At 38.0% G+C, this 20,459-nt stretch overlaps 1 protein-coding gene across 2 annotated transcripts in view; it reads left to right on the forward strand.

Moving 5' to 3' along the window:
* The first annotated feature begins 5 nt into the window (after positions 1-5).
* Positions 6-20,459, forward strand: part of ARHGAP5 (Rho GTPase activating protein 5) — a 65,956-nt gene continuing 45,502 nt past the window's right edge. For both annotated transcript variants that reach the window (XM_070775422.1, XM_070775423.1), the window contains exon 1: positions 6-3,725. In XM_070775422.1, coding sequence (XP_070631523.1) covers positions 6-3,725 — 3,720 coding nt within the window. The remainder of the gene's footprint in view (positions 3,726-20,459) is intronic.

A 20,459-nucleotide genomic window follows, 5' to 3' on the forward strand; every position in this document is an offset into this window, starting at 1 on the left:
GAGTTATGATGGCAAAAAACAAAGAGCCTCGTCCCCCGTCCTATACCATCAGTGTAGTTGGACTCTCTGGGACTGAAAAAGACAAAGGTAACTGTGGAGTTGGAAAGTCTTGTTTGTGCAATAGATTTGTACGCTCAAAAGCTGATGAATATTATCCAGAACATACTTCTGTGCTTAGCACCATTGACTTCGGAGGACGAGTAGTAAACAATGATCATTTTTTGTACTGGGGTGACATAACGCAAAGTGGTGAAGATGGAGTAGAGTGCAAAATTCATGTCATCGAACAAACTGAGTTCATTGATGACCAGACTTTCTTGCCTCATCGGAGTACGAATTTGCAACCATATATAAAGCGTGCAGCTGCCTCTAAATTGCAGTCAGCAGAAAAACTAATGTACATTTGCACTGATCAACTAGGCTTGGAACAAGACTTCGAACAGAAGCAAATGCCTGAAGGGAAGCTCAATGTAGATGGATTTTTATTGTGCATTGACGTAAGTCAGGGATGCAATAGGAAGTTTGATGATCAACTTAAATTTGTGAATAACCTTTTTGTCCAACTATCAAAATCAAAAAAACCTGTAATAATAGCAGCAACTAAATGTGATGAATGTGTGGATCATTATCTTAGAGAAGTTCAGGCATTTGCTTCAAACAAAAAGAACCTTCTTGTAGTGGAAACATCAGCACGATTTAACGTCAACATTGAGACATGTTTCACTGCACTGGTACAAATGTTGGATAAAACTCGTGGCAAGCCTAAAATTATTCCCTATCTGGATGCTTATAAAACACAGAGACAACTTGTTGTCACAGCAACAGATAAGTTCGAAAAACTTGTACAGACTGTAAGAGATTATCATGCAACTTGGAAAACTGTTAGTAACAAATTGAAAAATCATCCTGATTATGAAGAATACATCAACTTAGAGGGAACAAGAAAGGCTAGAAATACATTCTCAAAACACATAGAACAGCTTAAACAGGAACATATAAGAAAAAGGAGAGAAGAATATATAAATACTTTACCGAGAGCTTTTAACACTCTTTTGCCAAATCTGGAAGAGATTGAACATTTGAATTGGTCAGAAGCTTTGAAGTTAATGGAAAAGAGAGCAGATTTTCAGTTATGTTTTGTGGTGCTAGAAAAAACACCTTGGGATGAAACTGACCATATAGACAAAATCAACGATAGACGGATCCCATTTGACCTCCTGAGCACTTTAGAAGCTGAAAAAGTCTATCAGAACCATGTACAGCATCTAATATCAGAGAAGAGGAGGGTAGAAATGAAGGAAAAATTCAAGAAGACTTTGGAAAAAATTCAGTTTATTTCACCTGGGCAACCATGGGAGGAAGTTATGTGTTTTGTAATGGAGGATGAAGCCTTCAAATACATCACTGAGGCTGATAGCAAAGAGGTGTATGGTAGGCATCAGCGAGAAATAGTTGAAAAAGCCAAAGAAGAGTTTCAGGAAATGCTTTTTGAACATTCTGAACTTTTTTATGATTTAGATCTTAATGCAACACCTAGTTCAGATAAAATGAGTGAAATTCATACAGTTTTGAGTGAAGAACCTAGATATAAAGCTTTACAGAAACTTGCACCGGATAGGGAGTCTCTTCTACTTAAGCATATAGGATTTGTTTATCATCCCACTAAAGAAACATGTCTTAGTGGCCAAAACTGTACAGACATTAAAGTAGAGCAGTTACTTGCCAGTAGTCTTTTGCAGTTGGATCATGGTCGCTTACGGTTGTATCATGATAGCACCAATATAGATAAAGTTAACCTTTTCATTTTAGGGAAAGATGGCCTTGCCCAAGAACTAGCAAATGAGATAAGGACACAATCCACTGACGATGAGTATGCCTTAGATGGAAAAATTTATGAACTTGATCTTCGGCCTGTTGATGCCAAGTCGCCTTACTTTTTAAGTCAGTTGTGGACTGCTGCCTTTAAACCACATGGGTGCTTTTGTGTATTTAATTCCATTGAGTCACTGAATTTTATTGGGGAGTTTATTGGAAAAATAAGAACTGAAGCTTCTCAGATCAGAAAAGATAAGTATATGGCCAACCTTCCATTTACATTAATTCTGGCTAATCAGAGAGATTCTATTAGTAAGAATCTACCAATTCTCAGGCACCAAGGGCAACAGTTGGCAAACAAGTTACAGTGTCCTTTTGTAGATGTACCTGGTGGTACATATCCTCGTAAATTTAATGAAACCCAAATAAAGCAAGCTCTAAGAGGAGTATTAGAATCTGTTAAACATAATTTAGATGTGGTGAGCCCAGTTCCCACCAATAAGGATGTATCAGAAGCTGACTTGAGAATTGTCATGTGTGCCATGTGTGGTGATCCATTTAGTGTGGATCTTATTCTTTCACCCTTCCTTGATTCTCATTCTTGTAGTGCTGCCCAAGCTGGACAGAATAATTCCCTAATGCTTGATAAAATCATTGGTGAAAAAAGGAGGCGAATACAGATCACAATATTATCATACCATTCCTCAATTGGAGTAAGGAAAGATGAACTGGTTCATGGTTATATACTAGTGTATTCTGCCAAACGGAAAGCATCAATGGGAATGCTTCGAGCATTTCTGTCAGAGGTTCAGGACACCATCCCTGTACAACTGGTGGCAGTTACTGACAGCCAAGCAGACTTTTTTGAAAATGAGGCCATCAAGGAGTTAATGACTGAAGGAGAACACATTGCAACTGAGATCTCTGCTAAATTTACAGCATTGTATTCTTTATCTCAGTATCATCGGCAAACTGAGGTCTTTACACTGTTTTTCAGTGATGTTCTAGAGAAAAAAAATATGATAGAAAATTCCTATTTATCTGATAGTACAAGGGAATCAACCCATCAGAGTGAAGATGTTTTCCTGCCATCTCCCAGAGACTGTTTTCCCTACAACAACTACCCTGATTCAGATGATGATACAGAAGCACCACCTCCTTATAGTCCAATTGGGGATGATGTACAGCTGCTTCCAACACCTAGTGACCGATCCAGATATAGATTAGATTTGGAAGGAAATGAATACCCTATTCACAGCACCCCGAATTGTCATGACCATGAACGCAACCATAAAGTGCCTCCACCTATTAAACCTAAACCAGTTGCACCGAAGACAAACGTGAAAAAATTGGATCCAAACCTTTTAAAAACAATTGAAGCTGGTATTGGTAAAAATCCAAGAAAACAGACTTCTCGGGTGCCTTTGGCACATCCCGAAGATATGGATCCTTCAGATAACTATTCAGAACCTATTGACACAATTTTCAAACAGAAGGGCTATTCTGATGAGATATACGTTGTCCCAGATGACAGTCAGAATCGTGTTATTAAAATTAGAAACTCATTTGTAAATAACACCCAAGGAGATGAAGAAAATGGATTTTCCGATAGAACCTCGAAAAGTCATGGAGAACGGAGGCCTTCAAAATACAAATATAAATCTAAAACCCTGTTTAGTAAAGCCAAGTCATACTACAGAAGAACACATTCAGATGCAAGTGATGATGAGGCTTTCACGACTTCTAAAACGAAAAGAAAAGGAAGACATCGTGGAAGTGAGGAAGATCCACTTCTTTCTCCTGTTGAAACTTGGAAAGGTGGTATTGATAATCCTGCAATCACTTCAGATCAAGAGTTAGATGATAAGAAAATGAAGAAGAAAACCCACAAAGTGAAAGAAGACAAAAAAGTAAGTTTAATTTATGGTTCATAATGTTTCTAAAGATGTTTTGACTTTTAAAAAATTACTTTTTTAAGATAATGGATTTGATGTCAGTGAGAAGTTACGCTCTCTGTCATTTAGTAAGTGTAATTGGCAGCTCTTTTTAATTTTCTGAATATTTTGTGAGGATTGATTATTTTTTGTTACTTCATTTTGTTTATTTTTTGTTACTTCATTTTATTTACTTGTGCTTTAACTTGTTCATTTCGCAGAGTCAGACATGACTGGGCAACTGAACAGCAAAAAGTTTATTTGGGGTGGAAGTTTGATTTTGTATTCTTCAGCATAAAAGTTCTAGGTGAATAGGTAGATTCTGTCTACAGAAACTTAGATATAAAATGCTTTTGTTCATTTTCTCTGTTTATAAGCATCCTATTTGTCTGTTTTTCCCTTTTGACTTCGCAGTTTTGCAGCTTGATTTGTTGACATATTAATTTGATATATTGGCATATTTGATATATTGTTTTTTTGCGGTTTGCTTTTTGCACTTCCCAGATACTGCATTTTTTACAAATTGAAGGTTTGTGACAACCCTGCAATGATCAAGGCTTCATAGCACCATTTTTCCAGTAGCATTTTCTTACTTCTTACTTGCTTTTGTGTTACATTTTGGTAATTCTCAAAATATTCTAAATGTTAAAATTATTATAATATTTGTTACAGTGGTCAGTGATTTTTGATGTTACTTTTGCAAAAAGAATACAACTCACTGAAGACTCAAATAATGATTAACACATTTTAGCTACGTTTTTAAATTGATGTACATACATTGGGTTTTTTAGGTATAATACTGTCGTACACTTAATAGACTGCCATATAGTGTACATGTAATTTTTACATGCACTGGGAAACCAGAGAATTTGTGTGATTCACTTTATTGTGATATTTGTTTTTAGGCAGTGGTCTGGAACTCAACCTGTATTATCTCCAAGACATGCCTATATAACATTGCTTTGAATTTTAGATTAATTGTGTTACGATACTTAAGAGAATTGGAAAACATGATATTTTGGAAGCTTTTAGATCTATAAGTGATTTTTTAATCCTTCAGTGTTTAACCTTAAACACAAATGTCACTTAAATGTTTGAACCTCTGTTCTTAAAAAGATAAACATAGATTACAATGCAGCTTTATAAATATAGTTTTATGCTGCAGTTACACTTTAGGGCTTTGTATTATATATGTACAGTGTAGTGCCTTGGATGTCTCCAAGGCTAACTATTTATATCATAGTTATCCGTGGTATTTTTCCTTTAAGCATTACAGAAAAGCTGGAGCATTTTAGTGCAGCTTTTGTTTGCCTGGAAATTATTTTCATTGTGTAAGCTGGACTTGAGTAAGTTTGTCTTCTATTTCAGTTTAGTGAGCATTCACTAAAAACCTGCTAAATGCTTAAGTCTGTACAAAAAGTTGTTGAAGGATATAAAAGAATTGAAGATGCACATCCCTAAAAAAGCTTAAATGTTAGTTTGAAAGACAGTACCCTGTTTTTGGAACAGAGGTAGAAAAGTAATACTAGAGCACTGTAGGGAAGCATGTGTAATAGTTAAGAGCACATGATCTAGAGCCAGACTGCTAGCTGTGTAACTTCTGTATACTCCTTTCAAGGAAGATGGAGATAAACATATTTCCCTATGAGAAATACGTTCATAGTTATTTTAAATAGTGCTTGCTGTTGCTAAGTCACTTCAGTCGTGTCCGACTCTGTGCAACCCCAGAGACAGCAACCCACCAGGCTCCCCCGTCCCTGGGATTCTCCAGGCAATAATACTGGAGTGGGTTGCCATTTCCTTCTCCAATGCGTGAAAGTGAAAAGTGAAAGGGAAGTCGCTCAGTTGTGTCCGACTCTTCGCGACCCCATGGACTGCAGCCTACCAGGCTCCTCGGTCCATGGGATTTCCCAGGCAAGAGTACTGGAGTGGGGTGCCATCGCCTTCTCCAAAATAGTGCTTTGGCATGTGGTAAATTGATTAAATAAAAAAGTATATACGTTATTTTGTGATAATACTGTCAGATACATATATTAAGTGAATACAAGATGAGAGATCACCATAGAGGTATAGAGTTAGGTTCACAAAACTTCATGAAAAAGGTAAATCACCAGTTTTGAGTATTTTGATTGGTTTTTAGGAAGAAGAAAAGATATTTTAATAGGGGGAAGTCATTTGTACAGAGGTATAAGATTGTGTCTAGGCAAGTTAAGATAAAATAGGAAACTGTCCCAGTTGAGGGTATTGTGTAATATCATTACCTTTACAGGGAGGCCTGGCGTGCTGCAGTCCATGCGGTCACAAAGAGTTGGACACAACTGAGCAACTGAACTGAAACTTATAAGAGTCTGCTAAACTGAAGAGCTAGTTCAAATCCAAAAGCAGTTAGTTAAGCAGGGCCTGAGCAGTAAGAAAATTGTTTTGACTTGAGATTCCAAATGGGGAGGAGATTGGCATCAGGTAGTCTAGCTAGGAGGCCGATGTACACATTCAGTTTTGAAGTGATGAGTACAGAGACCAAATGAGAAATCAACAAAACTAAAAGTTTTATTATATGAAAAGACTAGAAACATAGACCAAAATCTGGCAAAATCAGGTAAAAAGAGAAGGTGTAAACCCTGAGAATGAAAAGGGGAATATAATTACAAATAGATCAGATTAATAAGCAGAGAAACCAATGGCACACCACTCCAGTACTCCTGCCTGGAACATCCCATGCACGAGGAGCTTGGTGGGCTGCAGTCCATGGGGTTGCTAAGAGTAGGGCACAACTGAGTGACTTCACTTTCACTTTTCACTTTCATGCATTGGAGAAGGAAATGGCAACCCACTCCAGTGTTGTTGCCTGGAGAATCCCAGGGACAGGGGAGCCTGGTGGGCTGCCATCTGTTGGGTCGCACAGAGCCGGACACGACTGAAGTGACTTAGCAGCAGCAGCAGATTAATAAGATAGTAGAAAATACTGTCAACAATTTAGATCAATAAATTTAAAAGTTAAGCAAAGTTGAAGTCCATTACAAGAAAGCTTAGAATAATCCTGTAACTGTTAAATAAGTTATGCAGTAGTAGTTACCTCTTAGCACAAAAATACCAGGCCCAGGTAATTCTAAGGAGACTTTTTAAGGAACAGGTCATTCCAGTGTTCTACAAATCCAGAAAATCAGATCAGTCGCTCAGTCGTGTGCCACCCTTTGCGACCCCATGAATCGCAGCATGCCAGGCCTCCCTGTCCATCACCAGCTCCTGGAGTTCACCCAGACTCACGTCCATCGAGTCAGTGATGCCATCCAGCCATCTCATCCTCTGTCGTCCCCTTCTCCTCCTGCCCCCAATCCCTCCCGGCATCAGAGTCTTTTCCATTGAGTCAACTCTTCGCATGAGGTGGCCAAAGTACTGGAGTTTCAGCTTTTGCATCATTCCTTCCAAAGAACACCCAGGACTGATCTCCTTCAGAATGGACTGGTTGGATCTCCTTGCAGTCCAAGGGACTCTCAAGAGTCTTCTCCAACACCACAGTTCAAAAGCATCAATTCTTCGGCACTCAGCCTTCTTCACAGTCCAACTCTCATATCCATACATGACCACAGGAAAGACCATAGCCTTGACTAGACGAACCTTTGTTGACAAAGTAATGTCTCTGCTTTTGAATATGCTATCTAGGTTGGTCATAACTTTGCTTCCAAGGAGCAAGCGTCTTTTAATTTCATAGCTGCAGTCACCATCTGCAGTGATTTTGGAGCCCCGAAAAATAAAGTCTGACACTGTTTCCACTCTTTGCACATCTATTTCCCATGAAGTGGTGGGACCGGATGCCATGATCTTCGTTTTCTGAATGTTGAGCTTTAAACCAACTTTTTCACTCTCCACTTTCACTTTCATCAAGAGGCTTTTGAGTTCCTCTTCACTTTCTGCCATAAGGGTGGTGTCATCTGCATATCTGAGGTTATTGATATTTCTCCCAGCAATCTTGATTCCAGCTTGCGTTTCTTCCAGTCCAGCATTTCTCATGATGTACTCTGCATATAAGTTAAATAAGCAGGGTGACAATATCCAGCCTTGATGAACTCCTTTTCCTATTTGGAACCAGTCTGTTGTTCCATGTCCAGTTCTAACTGTTGCTTCCTGACCTGCATACAAATTTCTCAAGAGGCAGATAGGTGGTCTGGTATTCCCATCTGTTTCAGAATTTTCCACAGTTGATTGTGATCCACACAGTCAAAGGCTTTGGCATAGTCAATAAAGCAGAAATAGATGTTTATCTGGAACTCTCTTGCTTTTTCCATGATCCAGTGGATGTTGGCAATTTGATCTCTGGTTCCTCTGCCTTTTCTAAAACCAGCTTGAACATCTGGAAGTTCACGGTTCACGTATTGCTGAAGCCTGGCTTGGAGAATTTTGAGCATTACTTTACCAGCGTGTGAGATGAGTGCAACTGTGCGGTAGTTGGAGTATTCTTTGGCATTGCCTTTCTTTGGGATTGGAATGAAAACTGACCTTTTCCAGTCCTGTGGCCACTGCTGCGTTTTCCAAATTTGCTGGCATATTGAGTGCAGCACTTTCACAGCATCATCTTTCAGAATTTGGAATAGCTCAACTGGAATTCCATCATCTCCACTAGCTTTGTTCGTAGTGATGCTTTCTAAGGCCCACTTGACTTCACATTCCAGGATGTCTGGCTCTAGGTCAGTGATCATACCATCGTGATTATCTGGGTCGTGAAGACCTTTTTTTGTACAGTTCTTCTGTGTATTCTTGCCATCTCTTAATATCTTCTGCTTCTGTTAGGTCCATACCATTTCCGTCCTTTATCGAGCTCATCTTTGCATGAAATGTTCCTTTGGTATCTGATTTTCTTGAAGAGATCCCTAGTCTTTCCCATTCTGTTCTTTTCCTCTGTTTCTTTGCATTGATCGCTGAAGAAGGCTTTCTTATCTCTTCTTGCTATTCTTTGGAACTCTGCATTCAGATGTTTATATATTTCCTTTTCTCCTTTGCTTTTTGCTTCTCTTCTTTTCTCAGCTATTTGTAAGGCCTCCCCAGACAGCCATTTTGCTTTTTTGCATTTCTTTTCTATGGGAATGTTCTTGATCCCTGTCTCCTGTACAATGTCATGAACCTCAGTCCATAGTTCATCAGGCACTCTATCTATCAGATCTAGGCCCTTAAATCTATTTCTCACTACCACTGTATAATCATAAGGGATTTGATTTAGGTCATACCTGAATGGTCTAGTGGTTTTCCCTACTTTCTTCAATTTCAGTCTGAATTTGGCAATAAGGAGTTCATGGTCTGAGCCACAGTCAGCTCCTGGTCTTGTTTTTGCTGACTGTATAGAGCTTCCCCGTCTTTGGCTGCAAAGAATATAATCAATCTGATTTCAGTGTTGACCATCTATCTGGTGATATCCATGTGTAGAGTCTTCTCTTGTGTTGTTGGAAGAGGGTGTTTGTTATGACCAGTGCATTTTCTTGACAAAACTCTATTAGTCTTTGCCCTGTTTCATTCCGTATTCCAAGGCCAAATTTGCCTGTTATTCCAGGTGTTTCTTGACTTCCTACTTTTGCATTCCAGTCCCCTATAATGAAAAGGACATCTTTTTTGGGTGTTAGTTCTAAAAGGTCTTGTAGGTCTCCATAGAACCGTTCAACTTCAGCTTCTTCAGCGTTACTGGTTGGGGCATAGACTTGGATTACTGTGATATTGAATGGTTTGCCTTGGAAACGAACAGAGATCATTCTGTCGTTTTTAAGATTGCATCCAAGTACTGCATTTCGGACTCTTTGTTGACCATGATGGCCACTCCATTTCTTCTGAGGGATTCCTGCCCGCAGTAGTAGATATAATGGTCATCTGAGTTAAATTCACCCATTCAAGTCCATTTCAATTCGCTGATTCCTAGAATGTCGACATTCACTCTTGCCATCTCTTGTTTGACCACTTCCAATTTGCCTTGATTCATGGACCTGACATTCCAGGTTCCTATGCAATATTGCTCTTTACAGCATCAGACCTTGCTTCTATCACCAGTCACATCCACAGTTGGGTATTGTTTTTGCTTTGGCTCCATCCCTTCATTCTTTCTGGACGAGATACCCTTCGTCCAAGGTAAGGAGCAATGGCTGCGCTTTGCTGGAGCAGCCGTGAAGAGATACCCCACGCCCAAGTTAAGAGAAACCCAAGTAAGACGGTAGGTGTTGAAATAGGGCATCAGAGGGCAAACACACGAAACCATACTCACAGAAAACTAGTCAATCTAATCACACTAGGACCACAGCCTTGTCTAACTCAATGAAACTAAGCCATGCCCGTGGGGCAACCCAAGACGGGTGGGTCATGGTGGAGAGATTTGACAGAATGTGGTCCACTGGAGAAGGGAATGGCAAACCACTTCAGTATTCTTGCCTTGAGAACCCCATGAACAGTATGAAAAGGCAAAATGACAGGATACTGAAAGAGAAACTCCCCAGGTCAGTATGTGCCCAATATGCTACTGGAGATCAGTGGAGAAATAACTCCAGAAAGAATGAAGGGATGGAGCCAAAGCAAAAACAATCCAGAAAATAGAGTAGGAGAATTCATTCAGTTTATTCTCTGTGAAGTTACCTATTCTTAGTCCCAGAGCCCCATTTTACTTATGAGTGCACATGCAAAAATTTTAAAGTGCAAGTCCACAGACTCTTAACTGCAACTTTGAAATCCATAACCTCTGAAAATCAAAAATTTTTGTAGAATTTGGCAGCATGATCTGATTTACCCTGTTCTTGGGAAAATCCTACTTGAACTGGTGTGTGAGGCTACATATAATCATTGTTTGTCTTATTTTAAAAAATATCCATATAGTTCACTGCAGATATTTTCATGTATTTGAACACAGGGTACTGACCCACAATTGTTGGGGTTGTCAGATGTATTTAAACGCCAAAAAAAAAAAAATCAACAATATATAGAAACTACTTGATAAAATTTAATGCATTAGCTTCTTACTAATTTAGTGGAAAGCTACTAAATTATGAACAGATGAGAGCTTACTTGAGAACAGGTATCTATAAATACGCAAACAAGTGAATCACTTTAAATAACATCCTCATGAGGGAAATAAATTCCCTTTTGACCCAGAAACTAGATAGAATATTTATAATATCGCCACTTCCAGTCAATATTATACAGAGATCCTAGTTAAAGCAAAAAGATAAGGAAAAAATAATAAAAGCATGAGTATTGGAAAGAAACAAAACTTTCATTAGTGGCTGATGATATGATTGGCCTATGTAAAAGCCAAATAGGATCTACAGATAAATTATAAATAAAAGAGCAAAGTTAGTTCCATATATCATCAATAATCAAGTCAGTTGCATCTCTATACCTCAGCAATAAATAACTAGAAAAAGTAATTAGAGAAGACACCATTTACAAAAGCATAGCAGATTATCTAGTGCCTAGGAGTAATTGTAATGTAATGTGCAAACCTCTGTTGAAAAGCATAAAACATTATTTTAAGTCATTAAAGAGTATCTAAATAAATGGGGAGCTGTTGCCTTCCTGTCCATGAATGTGGCTTATCATAAAGAAGTTATTGTTCTTCAGACTCTACATCTCTAAATTGTGTTGTTTCACTCAAAGTGTCAGATTTTTCAAGAAATTTTACACAGATTCTAATACAAATATGGAAGAGTAGTAAATACAAATATCGAATAGCTAGGACACTTCTGAAGAAGAAAGGCAGAGGTGGAGTGGTGATATATGTGCTTATTCTGTCAAATTGTGTAGAACTTTAGTATTTAACACAGTGTGGTATTGGCATAGAGACAGTCACATTGACCAGTAAGATAGAACAGAGAGCTCCCAAATATACAGACCTCTGACTCAGAACTTTCCTTCCAAGTCACCTAAGGCTGTTGAACACTTGAAATGTGGCTAATCTGAATTAGGATAAACTGGTCTACAGGGTAAGTAAAGGCTTCTCTGAGACTTGTCATTTTTTAGATCTGATATATGAATAGAACTTAACTAGGGGAATGGTTGGGTGGATGGAAGAATATTTAATCCTAAATGAATAGAATGTGCATGTTCTTAAAGGAGGTCACTGTGACTAGTCAATGATCTAAAACAATTGTTGACAAACTTTCTGTAAAGAGCTAAATAATAAATATATGAGACTTTGAAGATGTAATACATCCTGTATCATAACTGCTCAGTTTTACTGTTGCAGTGCAAAAGCAGCCATGGACAATACGTAAATGAATTGAGTATGGCTATTTTCAAAAAACAGGCAACAGGGTAAACTGGTCCGCTAGGCCATAGTTGGCTGACACCTGACCTATGGGAGAGAATAGTACAAAGAGAGGTTTGAGAGTGGGGACTGGACTCAGACCTTTTTATTACTGTTGGACTTTTTGTTATTGAGCCTAAGAGTAAATTGAAATGAACAGAGTTAGTGAATCTGCAATCACTTGGTTTCAGTGTGTAGTATAGGTTGAGTGATATGGAAGACCAGTAGGCATTTACAGTAGCCTAAGTGAATCGTGATGAACAATTTGAATAGTTGGAGTCGGGAGGGAGAATGGTGGCAATGGATGGAATGGGGTGGATTTGGTGAATATATTGCGTATATGAGGGAAGGGTAAAGATGATGAATGAGAGAGGAAAGATACCACCTTGGTTTCTAGCTTGTGCAGCTTAATTAGTGATGATGCTATTCCTTACATGAAGTGAAGTCGCTCAGTTGTGTCCGACTCTTTGCAACCCCATGGACTATAGCCTACCAGGCTCCTCTGTCCATGGGATTTTCCAGGCAATAGTACTGGAGTGGATTGCCGTTTCCTTCTCCAGGGCATTTTCCTGACCCAGGGACCGAACCCAGGTCTCCCGCATTCTAGACAGACGCTTAACTGTCTGAGCCACCAGGAAGTTCCTTACATAGAGCATTGGAAATTTGCCAGGTTTGGAATTGAGGGGTAGAAGTTAGAGTTCAGGTCGAGGTGTAAAGTAGGTATTTAGATATGCAGATCTTCAGAGAAGAGGTCTGAGTTGGAGATACATATTTAGGAGACAGTGAAGCAGAGATGGCAGTAGATGAAATGACATAGGGGGAGTGAATACAGTTGTCTAACACAGCCTTGAAGAGCTACCAACGTTGAATGGCCAGGTAGCAGCGATTATCCTTAAAGGTAGGGAGAATAAACAAAGATCACATACCCTTTCTTAACTGATTGCCTCACCTGTAAATTAAGAATTACAATGTTTTCCTTGGAATTGTGGGAGAAGTTGGAACTATGTGTTTCAAATGCCTGCCATGTAGCAGTGCTCAATAAATGCTATTATAATGTGCTTCATGCCTGAAATATCCCAGTATACTCCATCTGTATTTCAGAATAGTCCTCTATCCCATTTGCTGGATTACTTTCCTGACTCATTTTTAAATTAAATACTCCTAAGTTTTGCACTTACGTGATTTCTGTGATTTCTGATCCTAAGTTTATGTACTTTTCTTTCTTTTATTTTCTAAGAGAAAAGTTCATTCTCTTAACCTTTGTTCTTTTATTCCAGCATGGGAGCTATAGTCTAGGAATATTTTCTTAGGTTCCTTGACATCTGGAAAATCATAACATTTGGGCATTAGCGGCATTTAAAAGAGGCTCAAAGACCTGATTCTCCTAATGTGGGCTTTGATTGTCATTTCTGCCAATCAGAGATGGCTTTATGCTTAACTATCTTTTGTTCTGTACCCCCAAAGGAGTTTAGTATTAGTTGTGGGAACAAGAGCTGTAAGATATTCCTTGGTTTGGAAAGATTTGTAAGGATTATTTTCTTAAATCATGGCCCATTATACATATATATTTCTGTGTAAAGGGAATTTTCTAAAACAGTACCTACTTTATAAGTTATTTTGATTTTCTAGCCTATTATAGTGAAAAAATAGGTGCTGGTTTATGACCTATTAAATTGATTTTGTAACTTACAAGTGCTTGTAAAACAGTGCTTAAGAGAATGAACTAAATGAGAAATTTTGAGTTGTATTGATAAAATTGCCAGTTTTTAACACATGCATGCAGTGAAGTGAGATGTACTTGTCTTTTCTTCAGTATCCATTTTGGTGCTATCCTCTTGATTCAGATAGTAAATAGTAGAATACTTGGTGAATTTTGTGGTGCATTAGAATAAGCTGGCGGAGAAGGCAGTGGCACCCCACTCCAGTACTTCTGCCTGGAAAACCGCATGGACGGAGGAGCCTGGTAGGCTGCAGGCCATGGGGTCCCTAGAGTCGGACACGACTGAGCGACTTCACTTTCACTTTTCACTTTCATGCATTGGAAAAGGAAATTGCAGCCCACTCCAGTGTTCTTGCCTGGAGAATCCCAGGGATGCGGGAGCCTGGTGGGCTTCCGTCTCTGGGGTCGCATAGAGTTGGACACGACTGAAGCGATTTAGCAGCAGCAGCAGCAGCAGCAGAATAAGCTGGTATTCTAATGATTTTTCATTTTCAGCCTTTTTAAAAGTTGTTTTCCTGTCGTTTCCAGGTCGTGAATCTTTTCATACACTTATTTTTATTAGCAACTACCAACTGGTATTTTACCCTCAGATGTTCCTTCCAATCCATATTATTATTTTTTTTTTTTTTTATTGCTCCCTTCTTACTAAACCCCTCTATCAGTATCTTAGAAGATTCTGCTGCTTTAGCTATTGTACTAGGGCTTAGAGCCTGTTAAGGAAAGAATACCAAAGTAGGTATGTTTTCTTCAAAACAAGTTAATGTATTATTAGTAAGTAGTGAATTGGTACCAAGCTATTACTATGGTAGATCCTTTAGAATAGTAAATCTTAAGTTTAGAATTATTAGACTTCTGACTTCTAGAACCTCAGTCTTTATTAAGTAAAATGCCCAGTTTGAAAATACTGTCAAGCCAAACAGTGGTAACAAGAACTTTCTCTTGATCTAGAAATTGTTCATCCCAGATACAAAAGTAATGAAATACGTGAAAATATGTCTGTGTTGAACTGCTGTTTGTCTGTATCAGAATGTATAAGTTATAGGGTAAGTTGCATGTTGTTTTTTTTAATGTGTATCACTTTTTTAGTGTAACCTTCTGACGGTTACTTAAGTGACTGTCGGTGTTCACATCTGAGAGAAACTAGAGTCCTGAAAGAATTATATTTAAGGCTAACTAAAAATTGAATGCTTGAAAAACTTACTATAGAAAGAGGAGTTCTTAGAGGTCAGATACAGATAATGTAGTTTGTACCTGTTTAATGAACAGGGTCATTTAACCAAGTCTTGAACTGCTTGACAGTTTCAGATTTTCTATTTTTTACCTATTTTTTTTTTAATCTAAAGATTTCTGGGCAGTTGATATAGGGTGCCCATTGTATCTATTATTACCTTGCAGACACTTCCTTAATGGAGAGAATAAGGGTCACTTTTGTAAAGGAAGTGTGTTCAGAAGAATGAGAAAACTGCTTTCCCAGATTCCTCAGTCAGCGTCAGCATCTTTTCCAGTTTCATTGCTGTGAGTTGGGTCCTGTCTCCATTCCTAACCAATGAAGTCTGGCCAGGAGAGTAGAATTATGCTGCTGAATGTTGACCTGAGCCTTTAGAGCTCTGGGTGAGGTTGGCTTCCCCCAAATTAGGGTAATTTCTAAGGGATGAAAGCCAGTGTCTACTGCAGGCTGGATTTATATCTTGTTTATAGTTGATCTCCATGTCCTCGCACAATGTGTTGTACTATGATCAATTGAAGTCAGTATGAATATATGACTTTTTTTTGTAGTGGTAATAAAACAACCATTTATATATATATATATATTTTAATAATTGCATTTATTTGACTCAAGAAATTGTTTTTTTATCTAATAAGCATCTTACTGAATGCTTGCTATGACAGAGGAACACTGGCCAAAGTTATGACTTGGTCGTGGGCTCTGCTCTCAGGAATTCAGTCTAGTAAATTTGGTTTTGTTGAATATTAAGCATTTTTTATATTTTCATCAAGGTTAGTAAAACTTCTGGTATCTCTCATTTGGAAAGCATTTACTTAGGTGTCTTTAGTAACAGCTTCTATTGCTTTCATACTGGCTAATTGGCTAAATATGTTCTGCCTCTGATTGATTAGTTCTAAAGTGTTTCAGAAATTTCTCATGAAGTTAAAATTGGTTTCTTTAGTAGCATTTCTGGTGCTGGTGACATCAATTAATGGTATGACATAAGTGTGAATATAGGAGTATTTCTGCCTGTATTTTACTGTTTGCTGTTTCTTTGGATTTGGTTTTTGCTGTGGGTTTGACCAAGATCTATTGCTCTTCAAATTCAAAATAAAATGTAATTCAGAATGGTTAGTGTTTAAAGTATATTTTGATTGACACGTTCTAATAAGACTTATTTTAAATGATTGTCAGTGGTATGCTTGTTTTTTACTAATTTAAGAGCAAATGTTAATGTCTTCAGTTGTGTGTCTCTATTCAAACTTTGTGTTTTTTCTTAGCTTTCATAGTAGTATGTTGAATGTTTAGCAAAACCTGGCATAGCACAAATTATTGAAGTTACTCTTAGTTCTATAGCATTATAATTTTTAGAATATGTTTAGTTAATGAAACTGGAGCCTATTATACGAAGTGAAGTCAAAAAGAATAACACTAATACAGTATATTAACATATATATGAAATTTAGAAAGATGATAATGACGACCCTATATGCAAGAGAGACGTAGATGTAAAGAACAGACTTTTGAACTCTGAGAGAGAAGGCGAGGGTGGGATGATTTGAGAGAATAGCACTGAAACATGCATGTTACCATATGTGAAACAGATGACCAGTGCAAGTCCAATGCATGAAGCGGGGCACTCAAAGCCGGTGCTCTGGGACAACCCAGAGGGATGGGGTGGGGGGAGATTCAGGATTGGGGGACACATGTACACCCATGGCTTGATTAATGTTGATGTATGGTAAAAACCACCACCAAAATATAAACCAGAATATATATATATATATATCAAGGAGGCACTTAACTCCTGTAACACAAAATATGTGTTCTTACTATAATTTTATATGAGTGGGCAGTTGTTACTCTTCCAAGACTTATGAGTCTATAGGTTTATCAATTTTTATGTGCTCCAAAATTTTATGTACTGCAAATTGTCCCACTCAGCCCTAGAAGAGTTATTTCTACAGTAGGTATTGTTGTATAATTTTTAGCTCTTAACTTTTTCTTGTCATCACAGTCGGAGTGTTGAAAGAGCCGTCAATAGGACTTAATCTGTGACTATGTAAAGAGACGCCTCAGAGGAAGGACGACTACTTTTTAAAAGTAGTAATTTCTGATGTTTGCAGTTCTTAGAACAAAATACCAAGGGTATGACAAAAGTCGTCTTGAGAAAGTAACTTTGTGCAAATAAAAGGTACATTTTGCATGTGCATGTGTAATTGTTTTGAGCTTTCTGGAAATTGTTCTTAGCCTTTGAGAATCTAAGGAAGGGTTTGGGAAAAAGGAAAAATGCACATTTGCAAAATTTTAGTGGCATTTTAAAGGTTTCTTATGTACTTACTAAAACTGTGGACTCTAGAACCTTTGTTGATGTAAGAGGAGAACACACTTGAATTTTTCTTCATTCTTTACTGATGCTCTCATTGTTGGATTGGCAAGTCACTAGAGTACCAGAAAGAACCTAACAGATGACATGAAAAGCAAAGGGAGAAGTAGTGGTTTTAAGAATAAAATGCTGGGTATAATATAAAACTTATTTTCCCTTTAATACACTTGAAAATAAATATTTAGGGAAGCTGGGAAGAAATCTACTCATCCTTTACTGGAATAGATTTTGCTAGGTCCCTCTCCTGGTGGTGGTGTTCAGTCGCTCAGTTGTGTTCAGCTTCCTCATCCTTCACTATCTCCTGGAGTTTGCTCAGATTCATGTCCATTGAGTCGATGATGTGACTCCAGATTTAATTTTTTTTTGTAATAAAGTTGTTAATGGCATTAATAAAATGCCTGCCAGGTAGATAATATATGTGGAAATGCTTTATAGGAAGATGTCATCTTAGAGATTAATCAGTGTGAGAACCATTTTGTCTGATTAGTATATACAAGAACCCAGACCACATTTTATTTGCCCTCAGTTTTCTCTTCCTTCTTTTCACATAGTGTTAGGTTAAAGGGTGTGAGAGAGTATTCACAATATCTCTCATTTGTAAAGTGTTTGAACGTCTCAGCACCTAACATTTCTTATAGAATTGGTTTTTTTCTGAAGTATTAAGTAGATCTTCACAGAACACTGGTTTCCACTAAAGACTTCTTTCTTATATTGGTGTGTTACGCTATGGGCTTCCCTAGTAGCTCAGCTGGTAAAGAATCCGCCTGCAATGTGGGAGACCCAGTTCGATTCCTGGGTCAGGAACATCCCTTGGAGAAGGGATCGGCTCCCCACTCCAGTATTCTTGGGCTTCCCTGGTGGCTCAGCTGGTAAGAAATCCACCTGTAATGTGGGAGACCTGGATTTGATCCCTGGGTTAGGAAGATACTCTGGAGAAGGAAACAGCTACCCACCCACTCCAGTATTCTTGCCTGAAGGATCCCATGGACAAAGGAGCCTGGCAGGCTACAGTCTAAGGGGTCGCAAAGAATTGGACACGACTGAGCGATTAAGCACACACACACATGCTATGGTGTAATATTCTTCCAGCATAATCACTTTATAGTAGTTTTACTGCTTTGTAGTTCAGTAAGTTTTATTTTTATTATTACATTGTAAGCTTTTTGAGGGCTGTTATGATTATCATTCATCTTTGTGTACCCTATAGTAGTGATTCTCAATCCTGAATTTAAAAAAAACTCAGACTTCTCAGGGTTATATTTATAGCCATCTCCCAAATTTGAATTCTCAGTCCTTGTTATTAGCTAGCACAATGGTTCTCAACCACGGTCAGTTTTGACCTGCAGTGAGCATCTGGCAATGCCTGAAGACATTTTTGGCTGTCAGAACTAGGGTGGGGGTTTGCTACTGATAGCTGTTGGGTAAAGGTCAGGGATGCTGCTAAACACCCTGTAATTCAAAATGTCAATAATACTGAAGTTGAGAAACTCTGTCTAGCTGAATGGGCCTTTAAGGAAATTCCTGTGCGTTCTAGAAGTCGATCGTACGAGGCATGTTTGTACCTGCTCATTAGGAGAGGCAGGTTTTTCCTCACAGGTCATAGATATTACTTCCCTATCCTCACCATGATTGGTTAAGAATGTATTTTCATGAAGGAGGTGCTCTGGGTCTAAACTACATGCTATTGCTATTTATTTTAGTTGGCTGATCTTTATTCTGCCATAAAACATGTTTCCATTTCATTGTCACAGTCTTAGTTGAGGTTATCATAACTTCCTACTTGGATTATTGCAGTGACCTTTTTAAGAAAAATTTAACTTGATTCATTGTAGATGGACATACCATTGTAAGAAATAATGCAGAAAGATTCCATGTACCCTTTGTCCAGTTTCCCATAAAGGTAACATCTTACAAAACTAGTACAATATCACAAACAGGATATTGACATTAACCCACGGGTCTTTGGAGTCTGCCAGGTTTGCTTGTACTCGTGTGTGTGTGTGTGTGTATTCTGTGAAGTTTTTCACGTGTGTAGCTTTGTGTGCCCTGTCCTGCAGAATACCTAGCATGATGTTACGTACATGGTAAATGCTCAGTTCTTACATTCTGTTGAAGATACATTACTTTATTCCAAATGAATTTGCATAGAGTTGGTTGTTAATTCTTCTTGTAGTTTTATGATAGGAATCATTATTTTGTATGAATCCTGATTTTATTAGGTTCAAATACTTAAGTTTAGGTACACCTATATGTTGACTCCCATAGGAAAAAAAATTAGGTATAATGAAACTATTTGCATAACTGGTAAATAAACCAACAGTACCTTGTATGTTTATTAACAGAAACATTATATCGTGAATGCTTTCTCAGGCTCCTGTTTATCATTCTGTTTGCTTCTTTTAGTGTTGACTGAGCACCTGTGTGCCAGATACTGTGCCAAGGTGTAAGTAATAAAAAGGAAAATTACCCTTTAATAAAAAGGTAATAAAAAGGAAGTACTCTAGGACAATTTCTAGAGTATTTTGGAAGTCCTACCAATAGGGCTTCTTATGCATTCACTGTAGAGAGTAAGGGAAAATCAAGATTGATTATTAATTTATGGTATAAGCAATGGTATAAGCAACGGGTGGGTTTAGATTTGCTGGGATAGTGAAGAAGACTAAGCTAAGGGTGAAAAGTTTCAGATCAGAGAGAATCAGGACATCTGTTTTGTGCCTTTTATATTATGTTAAAATACCTGTGTTGACATCCCAGTGGAAGTATAAAGGTTAGATGTATGAATCTGATACTCAGAGGAAAAGTTTTCAGGATAGAAGAACATTGAAAGCCATGAGTTTAGATAAATTCACATAAGGACAGAGAATGGGTGGAGAAGGGAGAACTTAGAACTGACACTGGGTAAACCAGAAAGAGTTATAGTAGATGAAACTGAAAAAGGAATTCTTGAGAAAAGAGGAAAAACTAGTAAAGAGTCGTGACATGGGAGCCAAGAGAGCAAGTGTTTAAGAAGAAGTGATCAATCAAGAAAGTTGCTGAGAGCTCAGGAGGAATTAAAAGTTTCTTTTTGATTTGATGGTGTAGAGGTATCTGATTTTAACAAGCATTTCAGTGGGACGGGAGAGAAAGCC

The sequence above is a fragment of the Bos indicus genome, chromosome 21, assembly GCF_029378745.1.
Source record: "Bos indicus isolate NIAB-ARS_2022 breed Sahiwal x Tharparkar chromosome 21, NIAB-ARS_B.indTharparkar_mat_pri_1.0, whole genome shotgun sequence".
Taxonomy (NCBI): domain Eukaryota; kingdom Metazoa; phylum Chordata; class Mammalia; order Artiodactyla; family Bovidae; genus Bos; species Bos indicus.